General features: G+C 52.5%; 1 protein-coding gene across 3 annotated transcripts in view; it reads left to right on the forward strand.

The window, feature by feature from the left end:
• Positions 1–7,224: 7,224 nt before the first annotated feature.
• The window catches only part of APBB3 (amyloid beta precursor protein binding family B member 3), a 23,383-nt gene continuing 11,878 nt past the window's right edge, over positions 7,225–18,729 (forward strand). The window contains exons 1-10 of one of the 3 annotated variants that reach the window (XM_019506592.1): positions 7,225–7,565; positions 7,796–7,872; positions 8,856–8,916; positions 9,442–9,588; positions 9,973–10,100; positions 13,063–13,068; positions 13,149–13,263; positions 13,851–13,938; positions 16,127–16,210; positions 17,733–17,848. In XM_019506592.1, the coding sequence (XP_019362137.1) occupies positions 7,269–7,565; positions 7,796–7,872; positions 8,856–8,916; positions 9,442–9,588; positions 9,973–10,100; positions 13,063–13,068; positions 13,149–13,263; positions 13,851–13,938; positions 16,127–16,210; positions 17,733–17,848 (1,119 nt within the window). In that variant the 5' untranslated portion in view covers positions 7,225–7,268. The remainder of the gene's footprint in view (positions 7,566–7,795; positions 7,873–8,855; positions 8,917–9,441; positions 9,589–9,972; positions 10,101–13,062; positions 13,069–13,148; positions 13,264–13,850; positions 13,939–16,126; positions 16,211–17,732; positions 17,849–18,729) is intronic. The other 2 variants (XM_019506589.1, XM_019506591.1) reach the window with 2 other exon arrangements.

Raw genomic sequence — 18,729 nt, forward strand, 5'->3', positions numbered from 1 at the left:
CCCCTGCAGGCGCTGCCCAGGCCGAGCCCTCGCCCTGCGCTGCGCTCTCCGCGGTGCTGATCGCGGCCCGGGGCCTCCCGGCCTCTGCCCCTGCCCCCAGGAGCCCGGGCCCGGCCGCCGAGTCCTGCCCGCCAATGCCCCCAGCCCCGAGCCGGCGGTAAGCAGCTGCCGGAGTGACCCGACTCCAGGAGGGGGGGCGGCCGGCCCAGGGCAGGGACAGGGGCAGGGGCAGGGGCAGGGGCAGGGTGCTGCTCTGAGGTGCTCATGTGGCAGGTCACTGGTGGGGCAGCACCAGCTCTGGCTGTGGGATTTGGGGCCCTTCTGCCTCTCTATCAGCCATGTCTCCCTCTACCAGCCCATCTCTAAGGACTTCCCCTAGGAGTGACCCACCAGCAGGCACTGACTTGGGGGCTCCGTTGAAACACCTACCTCAAAAGCAGCACTTTTGCAGGAGGCCAAAGGTGGAATGGGCTGCCGACACGGAAGATGCCTTTTGGCCTGGTAGCTGGCTACAGAAGATGGGAGTGGGAGACATGCTTTGCCATGATCTGTTGACGCTGCTCTGTGGATAAGCGGAGGATGTCGTCTCTAAGGCTGGCAGACCAGGCCCCATTAACATCAGGAATGACCCTTAACTTCCATCCTTGCTGTGTTCTTGTGAGAAGCACTTCGGGTGTGAGCAAGGCCTGGCTGTGGGCTCCTGCTCCATATGCAGCAATCTTCTGATTGCTTTGGACATGTGTGCCAGCACCCCACAAGAACTAGCAGAGCTGCTGTAACAAATCCAGCCCCCTTCTCACTGAAAATGCACCTGCTGTATTTTAAAACAAAGCCTGCTTCTTGTCCTGAGCTGCCAGATCTACCCCAGATTTGCTTGCAGTCTTGTTCCATGCAGACAAGCCGTTGTCTTCATTATTGAGAGCAGACATGCTGAATCAGGGAAGTGCCTCCCCAAAAGCTTTGTGAAACTAAATTGACCTGACACTGGTGCCAGTTCATTGCCCCTTGAGCAGGTTTCCACATCACCCAAACCATCGCTGCATTTTGCCAGTCCCAGGAGGGAAGCCAAGGACTGAGTGGAGGTCAGTCCCTTGCCTTCCTCATTGTTGGGCCACTTCTGGGTTAAGGAGGAGTGAAGATGAGGGGACCTGGAATTGCCACTGCCTGACTGTACTTGATCTGTGGCTAGAAAGAGGATTCAGGCTGAGGGAGTGTTGCTGCTTACAGGCGTGAAATTCACACTGAATATGAGATGCTTCACAGACAAGGACAGATTTTATTGAAGAGGATCTGTTGCTAAAGAAACGGTTCCCACAACATTTCCCAGAGCTTCCTGCCCAGATGCTTTCTCAGCCCAGTGAGAGATCAGAAAGACTCCTACTGTTTCCGTGTAGCAGTTTAACACCTGAAGGAAAGTTATCTCCCCTCCAACTTGAACACGTTCTGTCCCTGGGGAGGCCCAGCTGGAGCTGGGGGGAGCCATGCTCTGCTGCAGTTCACTCTGGCCAGATTAATCCCTGTGCTGAATGTCTGCAGTCCCTTGATTAAATTCCTGGAGTTGGCATGGGTTTGGCAGTGGTTTAGTGTTTTTCTGGGAGTGATGTTATTATCCTGCAGTGTAACTCTGAGCTGCGATTTGCAGAGTTATGGACTGAGAGTCAATGACATTACAGCACAGAGCTCCTTAGTAGTTCTTGGCTTTGACACTGACGGGGATTTACTATGAGGACCAGGATCCTCTAATAAAGGAAAGAGGTCAACTTTGTGGGAGGGCAAATGCATTTGTATCAGTGTCAAATGAGATGCTCCAGAGCAGACCTTCTTCAAGGATCTGATACTGTAAGATGCTCAGTCTTCCTCTCTTTCACTGAAGTCCAGATAAGAGGTGAGAGGTCTCTGTGGCTCCAACTGCAGGATATGGTAGCTTTTTGGTTGGACACAAAGTGCAGGTCTGCCAGCCAAGCTGCAGACACCTCCTCCACTAAGCTCTGTCTCCAGCATGAGCATCTTAGAACTCATTCACATTGGTAGCAGAGCCCCTGGTTGCCTGGGCAATAAGAGGTTTGGGGAGGGAGGGTCTGAGGTCAGATTCCCAGCAGAGTCTGTCTGAGCATTCTTTGGGGGCAAAAAGGAAGGAACTTCACTGTGAAGAGCCTCAAGCTGAGAGTGCCCTTGGCCTTCCTGGCTGTGGCTTCCAGGTTTCTTGACCGGAAGAATTGAACCCCCAGGTGAAGTGAATGAGGCCAGATCACCCTGTGGGTGAACAACTCACAAACAACCAAGCCAAAGTGGTGCCAAAGGACATGGATCAGACCCTGGTGGGAGAAGAACCTTTCATTGTGATGCAATGGCTGCGGCAGCTGGTGTGACCCCAGCACTCCCAACTGTCTGGGTTCAGGGGCATTGACTGCCCATTAGAGGGAATGTCCATGTTGGGAGAGGAGACTGGTATGTATCATGCCCTTCTGTGGCCCTGAGAGGAAGGCTATTTTGTAAAGTGCTTTTTCTGCCTTTTTTTGCTTTGGGTTCATGCCTCTTTGCTGACATTCAGCAAGATTCAAGTGCTAGACTGGGATCAACATGTGCAGTGGAGGGGAGAAGGGGACACTAAGGGGAGATGGGATGGATGGATGGATGGGATGGAGTCTCCAAGGAGAGGCCTGGGAGTCCCGTTGTTGGGGCAGGTCAGATTAGATAGGAATTAGCCATGCACAGGGAAGACACCTTAGGCAGCCTTGGCCTCAGGGGAGGAACTATCTCACCTCTGACTCCAGGTAGATTGCCTTAAATCCAACCCCATGCCACAAGATTCCTTTTTCTACTCCCTCTGCCAACCTCTGAGGATTCAGGTCTTGATACACTGCCCAGGGACCTCACTAAGTGCTGGATTGAACCACTAGTTCCTTTAACTTTTCAGCTCCTTGATCACTTGCATCTGTCCCCCTAGCCTGGCCTGAATGCAGTGTTACAGAAGCAGGATCACAAAGATTGTGTAGAGAGGGATGGTCTCTTTTTTCTTTTGGATCAGGTAATCTTACCCTGTTTCATAAACAAATGGCACCAGCCTCTCCTATTCCATCTGCATCTGGGTGTTCTGGGGCTGGAGATATTTGGCATCACTTAACAGAGTGGAGGCGGTCACCGGGGTCCTAGCAAGTAACAGCCTCTGTCTGAGCAATACCTGGTTCCCCAGGGAAGAGCTTTGCAAATGACAGAGAGAGGCTACACGGCTGGGAATGGGTATGATGGCAGGAAGGAGCTTGGCAGTGATTGGTTGCACTGCAGCAGACTGTATGCGGTGGCATTAGCTTCTGCGTGCAGAAGATGCAGGCTTCCTATCTCGGCAGCTGGCTGAGCTGTTTCAGATGATGGCAGGACCTGATTAAGCAGAGTGCATCTCCCAGCTGCAAGCCAGGCTGTGCAGCCAGATACAGCAGAGGCCCAGAGTATATTGAGTTGCTGTGATGGATTATTCACCTTCTGTTCCTCCCATGTTGTGAGTATCAAGAGGATAAGAACTTGGAAGGGGCACGCTGACCTTTAGGTATTTTTAGCTGCATCCACTGGAACAGCTACAGTTACAGTTCTGCACCTTTCATCCCTGCAGGGCTCATCCTGTCTGTTCTGAGATGGGGCAGGGAGTGGGCTATTGTTGCGGGGGGGGAGCCCATTCAGAGATCTATGAGATCTTCATAATTTCCTTTTTTGTTCTGCCCCTTATGAAGTGTTACTGGGTATGGTGCTCCATGAAACCCATTGCCTCTGCAGCCTTCCCCCCAGCCTGTGAACTCTTCACCTGGTAAGGGACTGAAGAAAAGGCACAGGAGCCTCAAATGGTGTTGGGGTGACAATCTGAGTCACACTTCCCACTGGGTGAGAGTTGAGACAGTGCTCTGAGATACCAGGTGGCTGGGTGACCTATAACATGAAGGCACAGCTGTCTTTGGGTGGTTGAAGCCATTCCTGTTGAGAGGCTGGAACTAGAAATGCTAGAGATGCCCTGTGTTCCCAGCTATCACAGCTCTGCTGCAGAAGGGTTGGAGGAGAGGGATCCTGCTTGAATCCTGAAGCTGTAGCACCTTGCCCTCCTGCAGTGAAATGATAGGCCTGCCATGTGTGGGGTCTCTGCTCTTTTCTGCAGAGCTTTCTCTGTCTGGTAGTGGGAGATCTTTCAGGTTGGGCCCTGGTGGGGATTTGGACTGTGAGGTTAAGATCACTGATTTACCTGCCTGTGTAAATGGAGGCTTTGGAAAATGCCTTTGGCTCAGATCCCATGTGCTTGAGATGGCTGTTGGTAGAGGAGATACTGAACTTCCTGTGCTGGAGCAGTGCCAGCTCCCTGGAATGAATTAGCTTTGGCTCCATCAAATTAATGGTGCATTTGCTCCTGAATGTCTCTTGGGGACATCAGCTCCAGCCCCTTCCTCAGGGCCCCAGTGCAGTGTGTGTGGCAGCTGCATTAGGTCTTTGTTGGTAGGATGGTTCTCATGCTGGGACTTGGGTCCCAAAGCTCTTGACTACATGCAGGATAGTGAGGCTGTGCCATTGGCAGTGCTGTTCCCTTTGCTTTCAGAGGCTCCTCAGGAGACCTTTGAGATTAATTGGATCCCTCCTACCTCCTTGAAGGAGGGGATCAGTTTGTCTAGGAAGCCCCCTGAGCACTGTATGATTTTCCCATTTTAACAGCTCTGCTGAGGAGATATGGTGTTTTTCTCTTCAGTCCAAATAATCTAGATTTGTTAATGTGGTGTCTGGGGCAGGGATTGCAATGTATGAGCCTGCCAGGAATCAGTACAGGGCATGGTATGTACAGGGCATGGTATGCCTGAAACAGTAAGGAGATCCCAGGACCCAAGGCACAGGCTGGCAGGAACCATCACTTTGAATTGCCTATCTGTGTTCTCAACCTTTATGTTGTGTTGATGTTATTTAATTCCCTTTGCTGTTGTCTTGCTAATCAAAACTATGTTCAGTCTCTCCCAGACCAAGCTATGTGTGTTTGCTTCAGCTAGTGTGGGTGGCAATGCTCACTGTGTGGAAGGAACCTGAAGTAGTGGTTAGAGCAGTGGTAAGGTACTTTAGTCAAGGCTTAGCAGTTTATTTGCTCTGGGGCCTCAGGCTGTTTCTCCACCCATAAAATGGGTCAGATGCTCCCACCCCATTTCCTGAGGCGCTTGTGTTGCTGGCTTCATGTGTGAAAAGTGCTTAGAGATCTTTGTGGAAAGAATGTGACTGCAACCTCTAGCTCCATCCCTTAATTGAATGAAATGGTCCCTGACATTGTCCAGGCAGGCACACATTTCTGTGCCTGTAGGATCTTGCCAGTGAATCAGTGCATTAAACAGTGTTGGGTCTGCGGCATCCTCATTCATTCAGATAAATGCATTAATCCCTGCATTGGCTGAGTTGGCATAGGTGTGTTGCTGACTGTGTTGTACTCACTGGGGCCTGGAGAGGATTTCTTGTGTCTGTAACACATGTATCCCCACTTCTTCCTTGGTAGCTCCTTCACACATCATGCCTTTGCCTTGCTTTTCCGTGCTCTGTACCTGATCTGTTGGAAGTCCCCAAGCAGAGTGGACTACAGTGCCAAGCCTCTGCTGTACTAAGCCCTTTGCAAGCCCTGGTGGAAGGCCGTGGAGTTCAGCAGACCCAGACTGCCTCTGTCTTGGTGTGCTTGGAGTGGCAGGAAGGCTTATCTAGGCACAGAAAGGCAGAGGGACTATTTTGGTGCCATCAGCATTCATGGAAGGGGCTGGAAATGAAACTGGCATGGTCTTGTCCTTTGCAACTGCCCCAGCACTGTAGCAGACTGGAGGGATTGGCTTTGAAAGATAACACCTGCTCTAAAATGCATAGGCTGCCTGCAAACCCCAGAGGTGTCCATTTAGCCCTTCCTCCTTCTCAGGATAAGTTGTGTGAGACACATCAGCAACTTCTGGATGAGACCTTAGAGAATAAGTCGTGTTCATGGCTATTAAAGATACCAGAATACTTTTCTTCAGCATGGGAACAAGCAATTCCTGTTTTGTTGTGTGCTCTTATGTGATGCCCTCCACCCCAAGAGTAGCTGCAGTTCAATGGGGCCACATGGATAGCATGTATGCAACAATCTGGGATGGAAATTGCTGGAGAAAATGAGACGATGGGGAGTTCTTACATTGAAATGCATGTCCTGACAGCTGTGTTTGGTGGGCTGCTTCCAAGGGTGTGGGCTACAGGCCCAGAGGGTTAGAGAACAGGCCCCTGTGGTCCTGTATGTGGAGAGCTCTCAAAGACTCCTGCTTTGGCTGAGGAGTGTGTGCAGGATTGGGCCCTGACATTGAAGGCATCTGTGTCATCAAATACTGGCCAATATTTCCAGTTGGGTTTGAAGTCTTGGACTTCGTGTGTTGCACCTGGGGAGCAACCAGCCTCTTTCCACACTCCCCAGGAGGATGTCAGCTAAACCACAACTTGGGACCAGGGTAGAAAGCATTTTAATTTATTCCCACTTCCACATTTCCTTTTGGTGCAAGGTTCAGCCCTGCCCAAGGTTCCCCAGGTGTATAGATTGATCCATTTCACATCCTTTTACAGCACTAAGGAAACTTAGCAACATCCCTAAATGCACCCAGACTATTTACCTTCTGGGTGGAGGGAGAAGGTGCACATGCATCTATGTAAATGCACATTTGTATGATGGATACAAAGATGATCAACCTTGCTGGAGTAATTAATGTAACATGTTGCATGTAAGCATGTAAAACAACCAAGGGGCGGTACCTCTAAGCTAACTCATACTATTCCTCTGGCTTCTTTCCTTTGTTTTATTTACTTGTGTCCCTACCGAGATTGCCAGCTTTTCTGGACATGGGCACTGTATTTTTCATTTGTCCAGCTGCAGTTGTTTGTGTCCCAGAGGGGACATGCTTGTCTTTGTGATAGGACTGAACTGTCCTATAGTATGAACTATCCTATAGTATGGTATTCTTCAGTAGGACTGAACTATCATTTGCTATCCTGGGACTATCCTGAACTACCACAGGGTATTCCCAGGGAATGCTGTGTTCCCAGAGATACAGTCAAAATCCTGATTACTTGTGTCATCCAGTATTCCAGGAGCTGGGGTGTTTGCTCTGGTGTCCTGGCCAGACCTGCATTCTGAAAGCTCCTCAGTTCTCAGGTGAATTGGCTGAAGTGTCCTTTCTCTTCTGGCCTAAATCATTATATTGGGGTGGTGACAAAGAGACATTGCATTGTACTCCACAGATGGCTACATTTCTGTAATGGGTGAAGGGGTAGTGCCATCTGTAAAGAGCACTGGGATCCTTGTGGATGAAAGCTGCTCTTCAAGCCCTGGCCCCCACAGTCTGATGCTTTCTGTGTTTCTAGATAACCTGTGGAGTGACCAGAACCTGGAGACAGATCCTGATCTTCCCCCAGGATGGAGGAAAATCCGCGACTCCTCTGGCACTTACTATTGGCACGTGCCCACAGGCACCACACAGTGGCAACATCCATCATGCAACTCTGGTCTGGGAGGAAGCCTGGGGCCTGGTGGTGATGCTACATTACAGGAAATGGTATGGAATCCCCGGACGGCATCAATTTATATTTTAACACTGGCCATTCCAAGTCAAATAAATGAAATTAGACCCTCAGCTCCTTTCCACCTTGGCAGACCTGATAGCAAGGGCTTATCAGGAGCTTTGTCTGGGGCCCTAAAGCTACCACTTGGATTTCATGTAAAAACAAGTTCTGTGCAGCTACTGATGCCATTCTCATGAATCTCTTCACTTTTCTTTCTGCTTAGGATCTTCAGGCAGCCACAGTAAAGCACTTGTCTAAGGAGATGCCCATTCCCAGTCCAATGGCATCGTTGCCCAGAAGGTAGGCCTGACCTCAAGGTTCCTTTGCTAAGTAACCTAGTCCAGTTAAGTAACTGCATTCCATTATCTGGGGCGGTGTAAGAGAGCTTTCATGTGTGCTCATGGCAGTGATGACTAGAATGGGTGTAGCTAAAGGGGACCTTTGCCAGGCTGGACTGGGAGCATATGACTCAGAGGTATCTATGCTGTGTTGCACAGCTGGCTTGAGGTGGGGGGGAGTTACTTGCCTCAGCATCTGTGCAGTGCTGCATGAACCAGGACACAGGGTTGGGCAGACAACTGGCCTTGATTTCTGGAAGAGAGCAGAATGGCTTTCCCTGATCCCAGGCATAAGGGGATAGATAGGCAGAGTGTTTGTCCTTGTTTCTTGCTGGCAGGCAGAGAACTTACCTTGATTTCTGGATGGGGGCCAGAGGATGCTCCCTGGGTCTAAGACAATGATTCCCAGGGCTTCTGCATCAGGGAAGGAAGTTGGAAATGTGTGCTGCAGGTAGATCTTTGGATCTGAGCAAGCCAGCAGCAGGACATGCTTGTAGCTGACTCCCATTCTGAGAGCAGAGCTGTGGCTAGAAGTCTCAGAGCCCTGCTGACTGGTGCTCCTCAGCTATCAGAACAACTGGTCACATCACATGCCTTATTCAGTCTGGAATTGGTCCAACCACCAGGGGACCTGGACTGGCTCTCCAAGGATGAGATGGCCCAACTGGAAGTGAGTGGCTCACGGATGGCTGGTGGGGAAGGAGCTGGATCTTAGTCCAGTTCCTAGTGGGGCTGGGTCCTTCCCAAGAAATCCAACCTCACTGAGCACTAGCAAGCCAAGGCTGGCCCCACATAGGGAAGGATGTATTGTTCTGTGTTGCCCATGCCCTCCCTGCCCTGGTAAGAAGCAGAAACCCTCAGCCCCTGGAGCTCCCCCCAGAACGTGTCAGGAACCACCTTGTGCCTTATTCACTGCAGTGGCTGAGCCTTTGTTTTCCATTGCAGAACCTCACTGGCCTGGCACGGGGAGGAGTTTCACCGCAGCGGTATGGAGCCAGGCTCTAAGGTACTGTTGGGAGAAGTGGGGAGTGGGCCATGCGAGAGTGATTTCATGCCACCCTGGCTGAGGGACCACTCACTGGGGCTTGTCTAACAGAGAGGTTTTCCATGACTTGCTCTATGGCACTTGGTGTAGTTAGCCTGGCACCATACGTCAGCTGTAGGTCACTTTCTGAGGCACAGGCCCACACCATGGGCACAAGGTAGCCCCCTCACACTGCCTTTTCACCTGCTCATCTATGTATCAATGCCCAGTGTAGTCTTCCAGCTCCCCTGCCTGATGTGAGAGAGCCTTGAGCCTCATCCATGTGCTCTGCTACTCCCATTAGCATAGGAGCAGGGCTCTTAGCTGGGGCACTGGGCACAGTGCTCAGACCTCTGGGGAGCTGGCAAGGCAGAGGACATTGTTTCTATTATCCCTGTGCCCAGACTTGGCTTTTGGTTTGGCAGGCTTGGTGAAACTGTGTGGAGTGGGTGGGGGGGTCCGGGCCACTGCTGAGTGTGACCTCCCTTATACGTCTCCCTTCCTCAGTGCTTTGCTGTACGTTCCCTGGGCTGGGTGGAGATCCCAGAGGAGGACTTGGCCCCTGGCAAGAGCAGCATTGCAGTGAACAACTGCATCCAGCAGCTTTCACAGAGCAAGTGTGAGAATCTGGACCCTGCAGGCAGCTGGGGTGAGGTAAGTCTCTCGTGTCTGGTCCCTGTGGGGAATGCAGCTCTGTTTGTAAGAGTGGGTGTGTTGGCAGTAGAAACTCTGCCCCTAAATGGAAAAGCCCTGGGCACAGGGCGCCACTTGCTTCTCAGCCCCTTCCCCCACTCCCCCACCCATCGTTCTTAGTCACATTCAGGTATGCACCACTGGACACAGGCAGGCCTTGCAGATCACCAGCCATTCCTGACCAGACCATCCTGGGGCCACCAGATGGTGCTTGGTGGTGGTGGAGAGGGCTTCCCACCCCAGCTTCCTTTAGTATAACTTCTATCTGAGCAAGGTGGGAAGGGGGAGCAGGGCAGGCAAGGAAGGGAGGCCCCAGTGCTGAGTGCTCCTGCTCACTCCTTGCAGGGCCAGAACATGGTGATGATCCTGAAGAAGGACACAATGAGCTTGGTGGACCCTCTGGACCACAGTCTGATCCACTGCCAGCCCATCATCAATATTCGTGTCTGGGGGGTGGGCTGCAACAATGGCAGGTGAGAGGCTGAGGTGAGCAGGAGGCTGCAGGAGCTTATTTCTGTGGGAGTCAGTTGTAGGAAGCCCACTTCTCAGAGTGTAGGCACAGCTGCTCTATGCAGCCTCTTAAGGCATTTGAAACCATCCTCTGATATCTGCAGAGCTGGCCGTAGGGGTAGTCGATGTGGGTGATTTCCCAGGGCAGTGGTCAGGGGGGCACCAAACACACACACACATGCACACACACACGTGAGCCACTCATGCTCACAGAAAAGCTCTCCCCTGCCCACTCTGGCTGATCTCTGCCCCAGGCAGGAGAAGCAGTGCCCAGCCCAGCCCACCTCCCCCTCCCTGCCCTCTGCCTCTAGCTGCTGCTCAGGAGTAATGAGGCTGGGCACATGCAGGTGAGGTGGTGCCTGCTCCACCCACCTTGCTCTGTCTTGAAGTAAGGCTGGAGCCCCAGCAAAGGGCAGAGTGGGGCCAGAGGGCCCAGAGCCCATAGAGGGGCACAGAGTGGGGCCAGAGGGCTAAGTGTGGGGCCAAAGGGCCCAAGCCCAGAGAGAGGGCAGTCTGTTAGCTGGGCTAGAGAGCCCAGAGGTCTGGAGCCCAGGAGGGGTGAGTGTTAGCAGGGGTAAGTGAGCCCAAAGGTCTCCTTGACTCAGGAGTGGGGCCAGGGTCCCAGAGAGAGGCCAAGACCAAGTAGGGCCACAGCCAGAGACTGGAGAGGCCAAAGGAGCCCAGGAGTCTCAGCTGGCCTTCGAATAGATAGACCAAAGACCAGGGTGTCACAGCTGGATACTGAGGGGGGCCAAGAAGCCCATAGCCCAGGAGAGGTAAGGACTAGGGCTGGGAGCCTGTAGTCCAAGAAGGGCATGTGTGCATATCATCTGCAAGGCATGGGAGTGGATATTAGGGAGGATGGAGCCCATGTAACTGGCCTTTAAGGCAATGACCACAGATACCTGCGGTCATGAGCAAGATCAGGCTTGGGAAGCCCTGGGGCAGCCTCCCTTTATCTAGATGCTAGATACATCAAGGTGTGGTGGGTAAATGAAAGGGCAACTGACCAAAGAAGGTGAAGTGGATAAAGGCTGAGGGGACCCCAGGAGTTTCACGGCCACCCTTGGAGATGTACCCTGTTATAACCAGCCTTTGCCCATAGCCATTGCTGGTTCTTTATTCTAGGCCAGTAATTCTCAACCAGGGTGCTACAGTAGCCTGGTGTGCTATGAAACGTTTTTAAGGGTGCACAATATTTGTACTGATAGATGCAAACACCTATACATGATTCACAAGATAAACCCAGAAATCTCAGATAGGAATCAATAGAGTCAAGAACATTCTGACCCGCTGTGGGCCTTCTGAGTTCTTTGTAATAGAAGAATTGCTCTTTTTTTTTTCCACTGAAAAGAAACAAGTGAAAGGGAAGAACTGACACTTTCAGAGGGGCCTTTAAGTCTAAAAGGGTTGAGAACCATTGTTCTAGGCCAGGGGGTGGGCAAAATACAGCCTGTGAGCTGGATCTGGTCTGTCAGACAATTTCATTCAGCCCGCAGGCAGGTGCCCACCAATTAAATGTAATCAGCAGGGCCTGCCCTTGCTGTGCTCTGCATGGGGCTGAACCCAGTCCACTCCTGCCAGGCCAGTGCACTATGCTCCTACCTTTGCCTGTGGGAAGTCCCCAGCCCCCACCCTGGCCCCCCACCCACACACCCATCTTCTGGGTGGGGCTGCTGCTGCCACCACCTCAGGGAACTGCTGGGGGGTGTGGGGGGCCAAGTGGCTCCTCCTCCTGTCCCTGCTGCAGCACTCTGGGCAGCAGATAGGGAAGCGGGGGTGGGTAGGGGAAAGCTGCAGCTGTGTGGGAGCTCAGGGCCAGCAGCCAGGCTGGCAGGAGTGCAGAGCACAAGGCTGGGGCCAGTGGAAGTGTGGTGCCTGCACTGGAGCCAGACTCCATTGCATGGGTTCCCTGTGGCTCACATGCAGCTCCTGGGACTCATCTGGAAGCCATGCACAATGGAGTCAGTGGCCTCTCCCTGCTCCCTCTTGCCATATGCAGCTCTTGGGACTTGGCCAGGGCAGTAGGGAGCTGGGCTGAACCGGCTTGGGTCCATTACACAGGGCTCCCTCCTGCTCCTGGCCGAGTCCTCAGAGCTGCATGTGAGCCACAATGGAGCCAGGCCAGCCTGGCCCCACTTCCTGCCACCACTTGCAGCTCCTGGGGGCCTCTGCCTGCTGTGGGCCATAAGCACCCCAAGGACCTGTGCCTGCTTCCCCTAGTGGCAGGGACTCTGCGCCATGGGGAGGTATGGGAGGGTCCCCACACACACAGCCCACATCCATGCACCTCAAACCATCCTCCCCCCGACACACTTCACAAACCCCACACACACCCCTACACACAGAAACGCACCTCTCAACCACAGCCCACACACTCATCTCCCCCCCCCCCCACAATATACAAGAGTAAGATTTTATTTTGAGCTATTATGCAATTGTCTCTATGTACACTATACATAAATCAGGACAAAAATATTTTTTGAAATAAAATACATTATAGTAAATGTTTTATTTTTAGTATATGATTTGTTTTTTTTCCGGTTCCAAGATGGTTCCAAGGTTCCAGTTTCCTCCCCCAAAAGGACTGTTTCTGGGGGCAAGGGGAGGAACTTCCAGTGGCAAAGGTCAGGGGTTAGGGGGCATGACTTCTTGTCCCAAGATGGTGACCAGGGGGTAGAGCACCTGTCAAGGGGCAGGGCTGCCCTCATGGCCCTCAATAGCTCACCAAAACTCGTTAAATGGCCCTCCAGCCAAAATAATTGCCCACACCTGTTCTAGTCCCTTTCTCCTGTCTCAAGGGGCTGGTTCCCAGGGTGGAGGAGGTGTTGGGATGCAGGCTCCAGCTCACTGCCACCCTGTAGCAATCTGTGCAGTAACTGCTGTCTCCATTCCTCTTTCCACACGCTGCCATGCTGGATGCAGGGACAGGTAACATGTTCTGCTTCCAGGTGAGGGATGGTGCCCTGAGCCCTCTGCCTGCACCTCACCTGCCTCTTTTCTGTTTGTAGGGATTTTGCTTTCGTGGCCAGTGACAAGGATACATGTATGCTGAAGTGCCACGTCTTCCACTGCAATGTGCCTGCCAAGGCAATAGCCAAGGCCCTGCACGAGATGTGCTCCAAGGTACATGTATGGAGACCCAAGGAGACCCGAGCATGTCCTGGCTCCCTCAGCCCACACGCAGACTCCCCTGAGCAGGGCTCCCTTCCAACCTGGAGATGAGGCATCTCACACAAGCAGCATATCTGCAGTGCCTGCCTGGGGACTGTAGGAAGAAGTAAGAAAAAGAAGCTCTGAATAAACTGCAGTCAATCCCCTCATCTGAATGAGGGGCATTTGGTACCAACTTCATTGGGTAGACAGTGGCAGGGACAATGGCAAGGGCTCTGATGGGCATCACTGGGTGGCAGGTAGAGCACGAGGCTGGGAGTCAGCAGAGACCAGATCCCAATCCATGCTCTGCTGCAGATTTGTTGATTACCCTCAGAGTCCTCCCATCCAGCACCTGTGCCTTGGTCTCCCCATCTATACAGGGGAGAGGACATTTGTACATGCCTCCCTCCTTCCCAAGGGGATGAGTTTTGTATTCTTTTCCTCTGGTGCTGGCTCTTCCTTACTGCCTTGCAGGGGTGCTCCTGTCTACAGCCCAGGACCCAAGCAGAAGGCAGGCAGAACTCCCCTTTGTAATGGTGTTTCTCTCTCCCTCGTAGCTTATGGCTGAGCGGGCAGTGACCAACAACAGCCTTACTCGATCTGTTACGCTGGAGCCCATCTCTCCAGACAACCTGCCACTGCAAGGTACCAAGTGGTTTCCCCTGATTCCTCCCCCTGTGCAAGCTTCCATTCCATGTGTTGTCATCAATTCCAGGTCTGACCTCCTCACCTGCATTCACTCCAACATGGCCTTGCACAGCTGCTACTGCTAGAAATCAGAAGAACCCACCTGGGACAGGGGGCCATCTTGCAAGTGGTCCATACGTTGGCCCACCCACCTGTCTAGGGCAGTCCGCTCACCTGCCTTTCCTGCCACACCTTTGATGCAACTCAGAAAAGTTTGTAAGGCAGGAGGCAACCCATTTACTGCCTAATGCCAAGGGCATAATACATGGCTCCGAACCTTCTCTTATACCATGTCCTATTCCTCACAGATGACATCACTATATGACTCCAGCCCCACAAAGGACTTCCTTCTATGCCCACCTGGCATTCAGACCCAACTGGATCCTTCTTTCTCAGGCATTCTACTCTGCCCTAGCTCTTGGCCGTGGCTCCCTCTGGCACCTTTGGCCACACAGGCCCTGGCCTTGCCTCTAAGCCGGTCAGTACCCCAGGCCCCTGGCTCTGGGTATCCCTCATGATCGGCATTCTGGCCCTTCAACCGTTCTTGTCCTGGCCTGAGCATTGACCAGTCGAGGGTTTCTCTGGTCAGGTTATTGAGCCACTTGCTCTCTCTCTCACACAGGTTCACCTTCTTGTGCCCCTCCAAACCCAGCTCACTCAATCTCTAAGGCCAGCCCATGCACAGTGGGTATGGGCTGGCTGATCAGGAAGTTCAGGCCCACCCATGCAGACCCTACGCTACACAGCCTTCTTACACACCCTTACTGGGCCCACTACTCTGCCCCTCACTGGGGCTCCCAGCCTTACGCCCCTTGGGTCTCAGACCTGATGACATGTCTGGACCCCTTGCCTGTCCTCTCTATGGGGTAACCCACCAGGTTGTGGGGACTGAGCCTATGTGGCACCCCATCCTCCCCTTTCACTAGGGAGGCACTGGTGTGGCATTTCCTGGGGACTACCCCACCACAGGCAGCCCCACCACACCATCCAACCCCAGCAGAGTGTAGTTTTAAGTCATTCCCCAGGACCAGGGACCTCCTCCATCCCCATAGTTACTACCCTTGACCACCAGGTGCTCTAGGAGCAGGAGCTTCAGCTGGTACTATTATCCCTCTGGCTCCCTACAGCAACTGCCAGCCCATCTCTGAGGGCCTGGGTTTATACTGAGGCTGCTCAGCCCCATTCTCCAATCCAGGAGCCCTCCCACAGTCATGTGACCACCTCATTAGGCCACATCACACCTGCTGGCTGCTCCAAAGCCTGCTCAAACCTCTTAAAGAGGCTTAAACCTCACACCAGCCCATAATATTTCTTACCCTCCCCCTTGTGGAAAACTGGAAGTGGCCCTGCTTCCCTGCTAAAGAGATGCTAGTGGGGCTTGAACCAATTATTAAGGACAAAGTCTGATACCTCTCAACCCTCCAGTGCTAGAAACTGCTGCCTAAACCTTAGGGAGAGCCAAGAAACCCCTTCTCAAGGGCATAGAGGACTCTTTGCTGGGACATCTGATTGCAAACTGATGATGCCTTGATTTTAAACAAGAGGCTTGAAATCTGTCTTAGAGTAAACCTGTCTCCCCAACTAATGCCTGCTCAGTCAGACTCCCAGCAGCATGGCTTTGTAAAGCGAAACCAAAGAGCCCCAACTTATATGCAGAAGTAAAGTGCCCACCCTACACATGCTGCAGCCTGTCCTCAGCTACTCTGAGAGCCTGTGGGACTATCATGGAGGCGAGAGTTGTACTGGAGCGCCTTTAAATACTGTTGTTTATTAGTGAAATCTTGAAAACAAACCCACATGCAAAGGAACAATCCAAGGGCTGGGGAGTGCCAAAGGCACCCTTTGGGAGGGGTGTTGTGACAATAGAATTGCTTGCCTCCCACTCACACTTTCCTGTGAGTCTCAAAGCAAAACGACTGTTGCTAGATGAGACAATGCAAATTCCCAGGGCTCAGGCACCTGTGCTGGGGAGCCTGCTCTAGCACGTGCAGCCTGTGGTTCTCTGTTGGCACCGGGCAGTGTAATGCCACCCCCTTCCCATTAGCTGGATTCTGAATGTGCCCTCCTTGGCAAAGACCTTTGCTTTGTTCAATGTGTTGAGAAGCTGGAGGAGAAATCATTCCACTTTTCTCTTTGTCTTTGGCAGTGGATATTCTGGACGCTGTGAGGCAGTCTATCCAGAAGTATGATGCCCTCTACATTGGCAGCTTACCTGTGTCCAAAGCAATGGGTAGGTAACTGAGATAGTGGAGCTCTGGCTGCACTGTCATTCTGTTATACTGCTTGGGCAGCTGGGCTTGGTTCCTTTGTGCTCCATGGGTGGCAGCTGTGCCAAATTAGCCCCCCTGCAAAGCATCAAGGGAAACATACCTAGAGGGAGCAGAATGAAGTCTGCCCTGACTGCTCCTGTCTGGGCTTTCCAAGCTGTAGTACTTGACAAGGAACTACTGTCTCTCCCCTGTTGAGAACCTGGCACAGGCAGGGCACTGCAGGCTTCCCAGCCTCGGGAATGCACTTGTCAGTGTGTTTCAGTCCTACTCTGGAGGAGCTGCAGGAAGAAATCTACCTGTATGGCCCAGTCACTGCTACTGCACTTGGTGCCCATGCAACCCAGCCTTGCCAGCTGGGATGGGGCACTTCCCCACACTCTTCACTTTATCTCAAGAATCCAGTAAAGAAAATGATTTCTTGTGTCCTCATGTCTTTTTATACTTGTTCCCAACCAGCCCACCCAGCAGCTCAGGGGTCACTCAAGCTCCAGGGGGCAGATGCACGCCCAGATAAAAGCCTGGGAGCTGCCTGGAAATAGCTCTCCCCCAGTCTAGAGAACTATCTTGGCAACAAGTCCTTGCCTTGAATGATGTGCTTGGCTGAGCTTCCTCACAGCGTGAAGAATCCATATATTCCTCTGTCTCCTTCACTGCAAGCACTAGAACCCTCCCCAGGAAATGAAATGTACCCTCTGGTAACAGGAGTTTACAAGCCAGGGCTGTTCTGAAACCCACTTCCTGAGGATCCAACAGCATTGGCTCTGAATGTCCTGGCTTATGCATTACTCACTGGCAAGGGCAGCTGAAGGGCAGGGGGGGGTATGCTTATGACAGCAGTGATTGGAATGGCCCTCAACTGAAGTGCCATTTTTCCAGCCTGGAATGGAGTGTCTCACCCATGTGTCCTGACCATGCTGCACGGCTAGTTTGGCAGTGTCTGGCTGTTACATGTCCCTGCCATCTCCACTCTCTCTGCTGTGTTGTGAGAAGGCCTTTAGGCAGGGCTGTGGGCTGGCCTGGTGCTATGATTGTGGCTGTGCTCTGCTCTCATCTGGCCTGTTCCCCCCCACTGTTGTGTTTTTGCCTAGTTGTATGGATTCCTGTCAGGGACCCCAAGTTCCCAGGGTGCCTCTGCAGTTGGTGTCTCCATTGGCTCCCACAGTCGCTCTGTGCTATATCCTGGGGTTTGCATTTTCTTTAGGATTATCTGGACTATCCTGCCAGCCTGTACCTGACACTACCTGGGCCTCTCTTTGCCCTTCTGAGAGAAGCTGCCTATGGCCCTTTCTCTCCCTCCCCTTTCATGCCCCCGCCTTGTCTCCCCTGAGTTGGGGAGGGCACTCTTACCCCAGCATTTCCTGCAGGGCAGTATGGGGCTGGCTGGATCATGTGGCTGCAGAGGAGTTTGGCCAGTAGCTGAAAACTGGCCCTGCTGGGCTGGATCTAGATTTTCTGCTTCATCCCATCCCCTTGTCTCCTCAGGGATGGATGTGCTGAATGAGGCCATTGAGAACCTGACAAAGAGTCATGGCCGTGAGCAGTGGACCCCATCCCTTATCAGCATGTCAGACTCGGTGATGAAAGTGCACCAGGCAGAGGTAACTCTCCCACTGATTTGTCTTCTGGGTGCTCAGCCATGGTGCACACATACCCCATACTGCAGCACACCAACCAAGGGGTTCCTGAAGGACCTTTCTGCCCTGAGTATGCAGGCTGTGCTGCAGGCAGGGAGCTGTACTGCTGGAAATGGCTCCTCTTGAATGGGAGGGCAGCTGAAGTCAGCTCCATTTCAAGCCCGTGGAAGGGGGTCACTAATGGCATTCTGACCTGAGCTGGGCAATGGAGCAGAGTCCTCTTGACTTGTGCAGTTACACATCTGCCAGGCTGCCCATGCCAGAGGGCCTCTGCTGTGAGCTCCACAGACACTGTCACCCAAGCCATGGCATCCAGACCATCACCCACCCAGGCCCAAGGGCACGATTGTTCTGGTAGCTATCCCATATTGAAGCTACATCTGGCTCCACTAGGGCAGGGGCGAGCAATTATTTTGGGTGGAGGGCTGCTTACCCAGTTTTGACAAGTCATCGAGGGCTGCATGGGTAGCCCGCGTCTTGATAGGTGCCCCACCCCCTGGTTGCCATCTTGGGATCAGAAGACCCCTGACTTTTGGCACCAGAAGTCCCTCCCCTTGTCCCCTGGAAGTACTCCTTTCAGCAAGAGCGTTTGCCATCTTGGAACCTGAAAAATACCAAATTATATTCTAAAAATCAGATATTTACTACAATGTTCATTAATTTCAAAAAATATTTTTGTCCAGATTTACATGTGTTTGTGTAGTGTACATAGAGGTGATAGTTTAATAGCTTAAAATGAAGTCTTACTTTTGTATATTGTGGGAGGGTGGGTATAGGTTTGTGGTTATGTGGGGTGTGGAGGAGAGTGTGGGTGCCTGTGTGGGGTTTGGGTGGTTTATTAGACA

Source organism: Gavialis gangeticus, unplaced genomic scaffold, assembly GCF_001723915.1.
Source record: "Gavialis gangeticus isolate Ggan-Ray unplaced genomic scaffold, GavGan_comp1, whole genome shotgun sequence".
Classification (NCBI taxonomy): domain Eukaryota; kingdom Metazoa; phylum Chordata; order Crocodylia; family Gavialidae; genus Gavialis; species Gavialis gangeticus.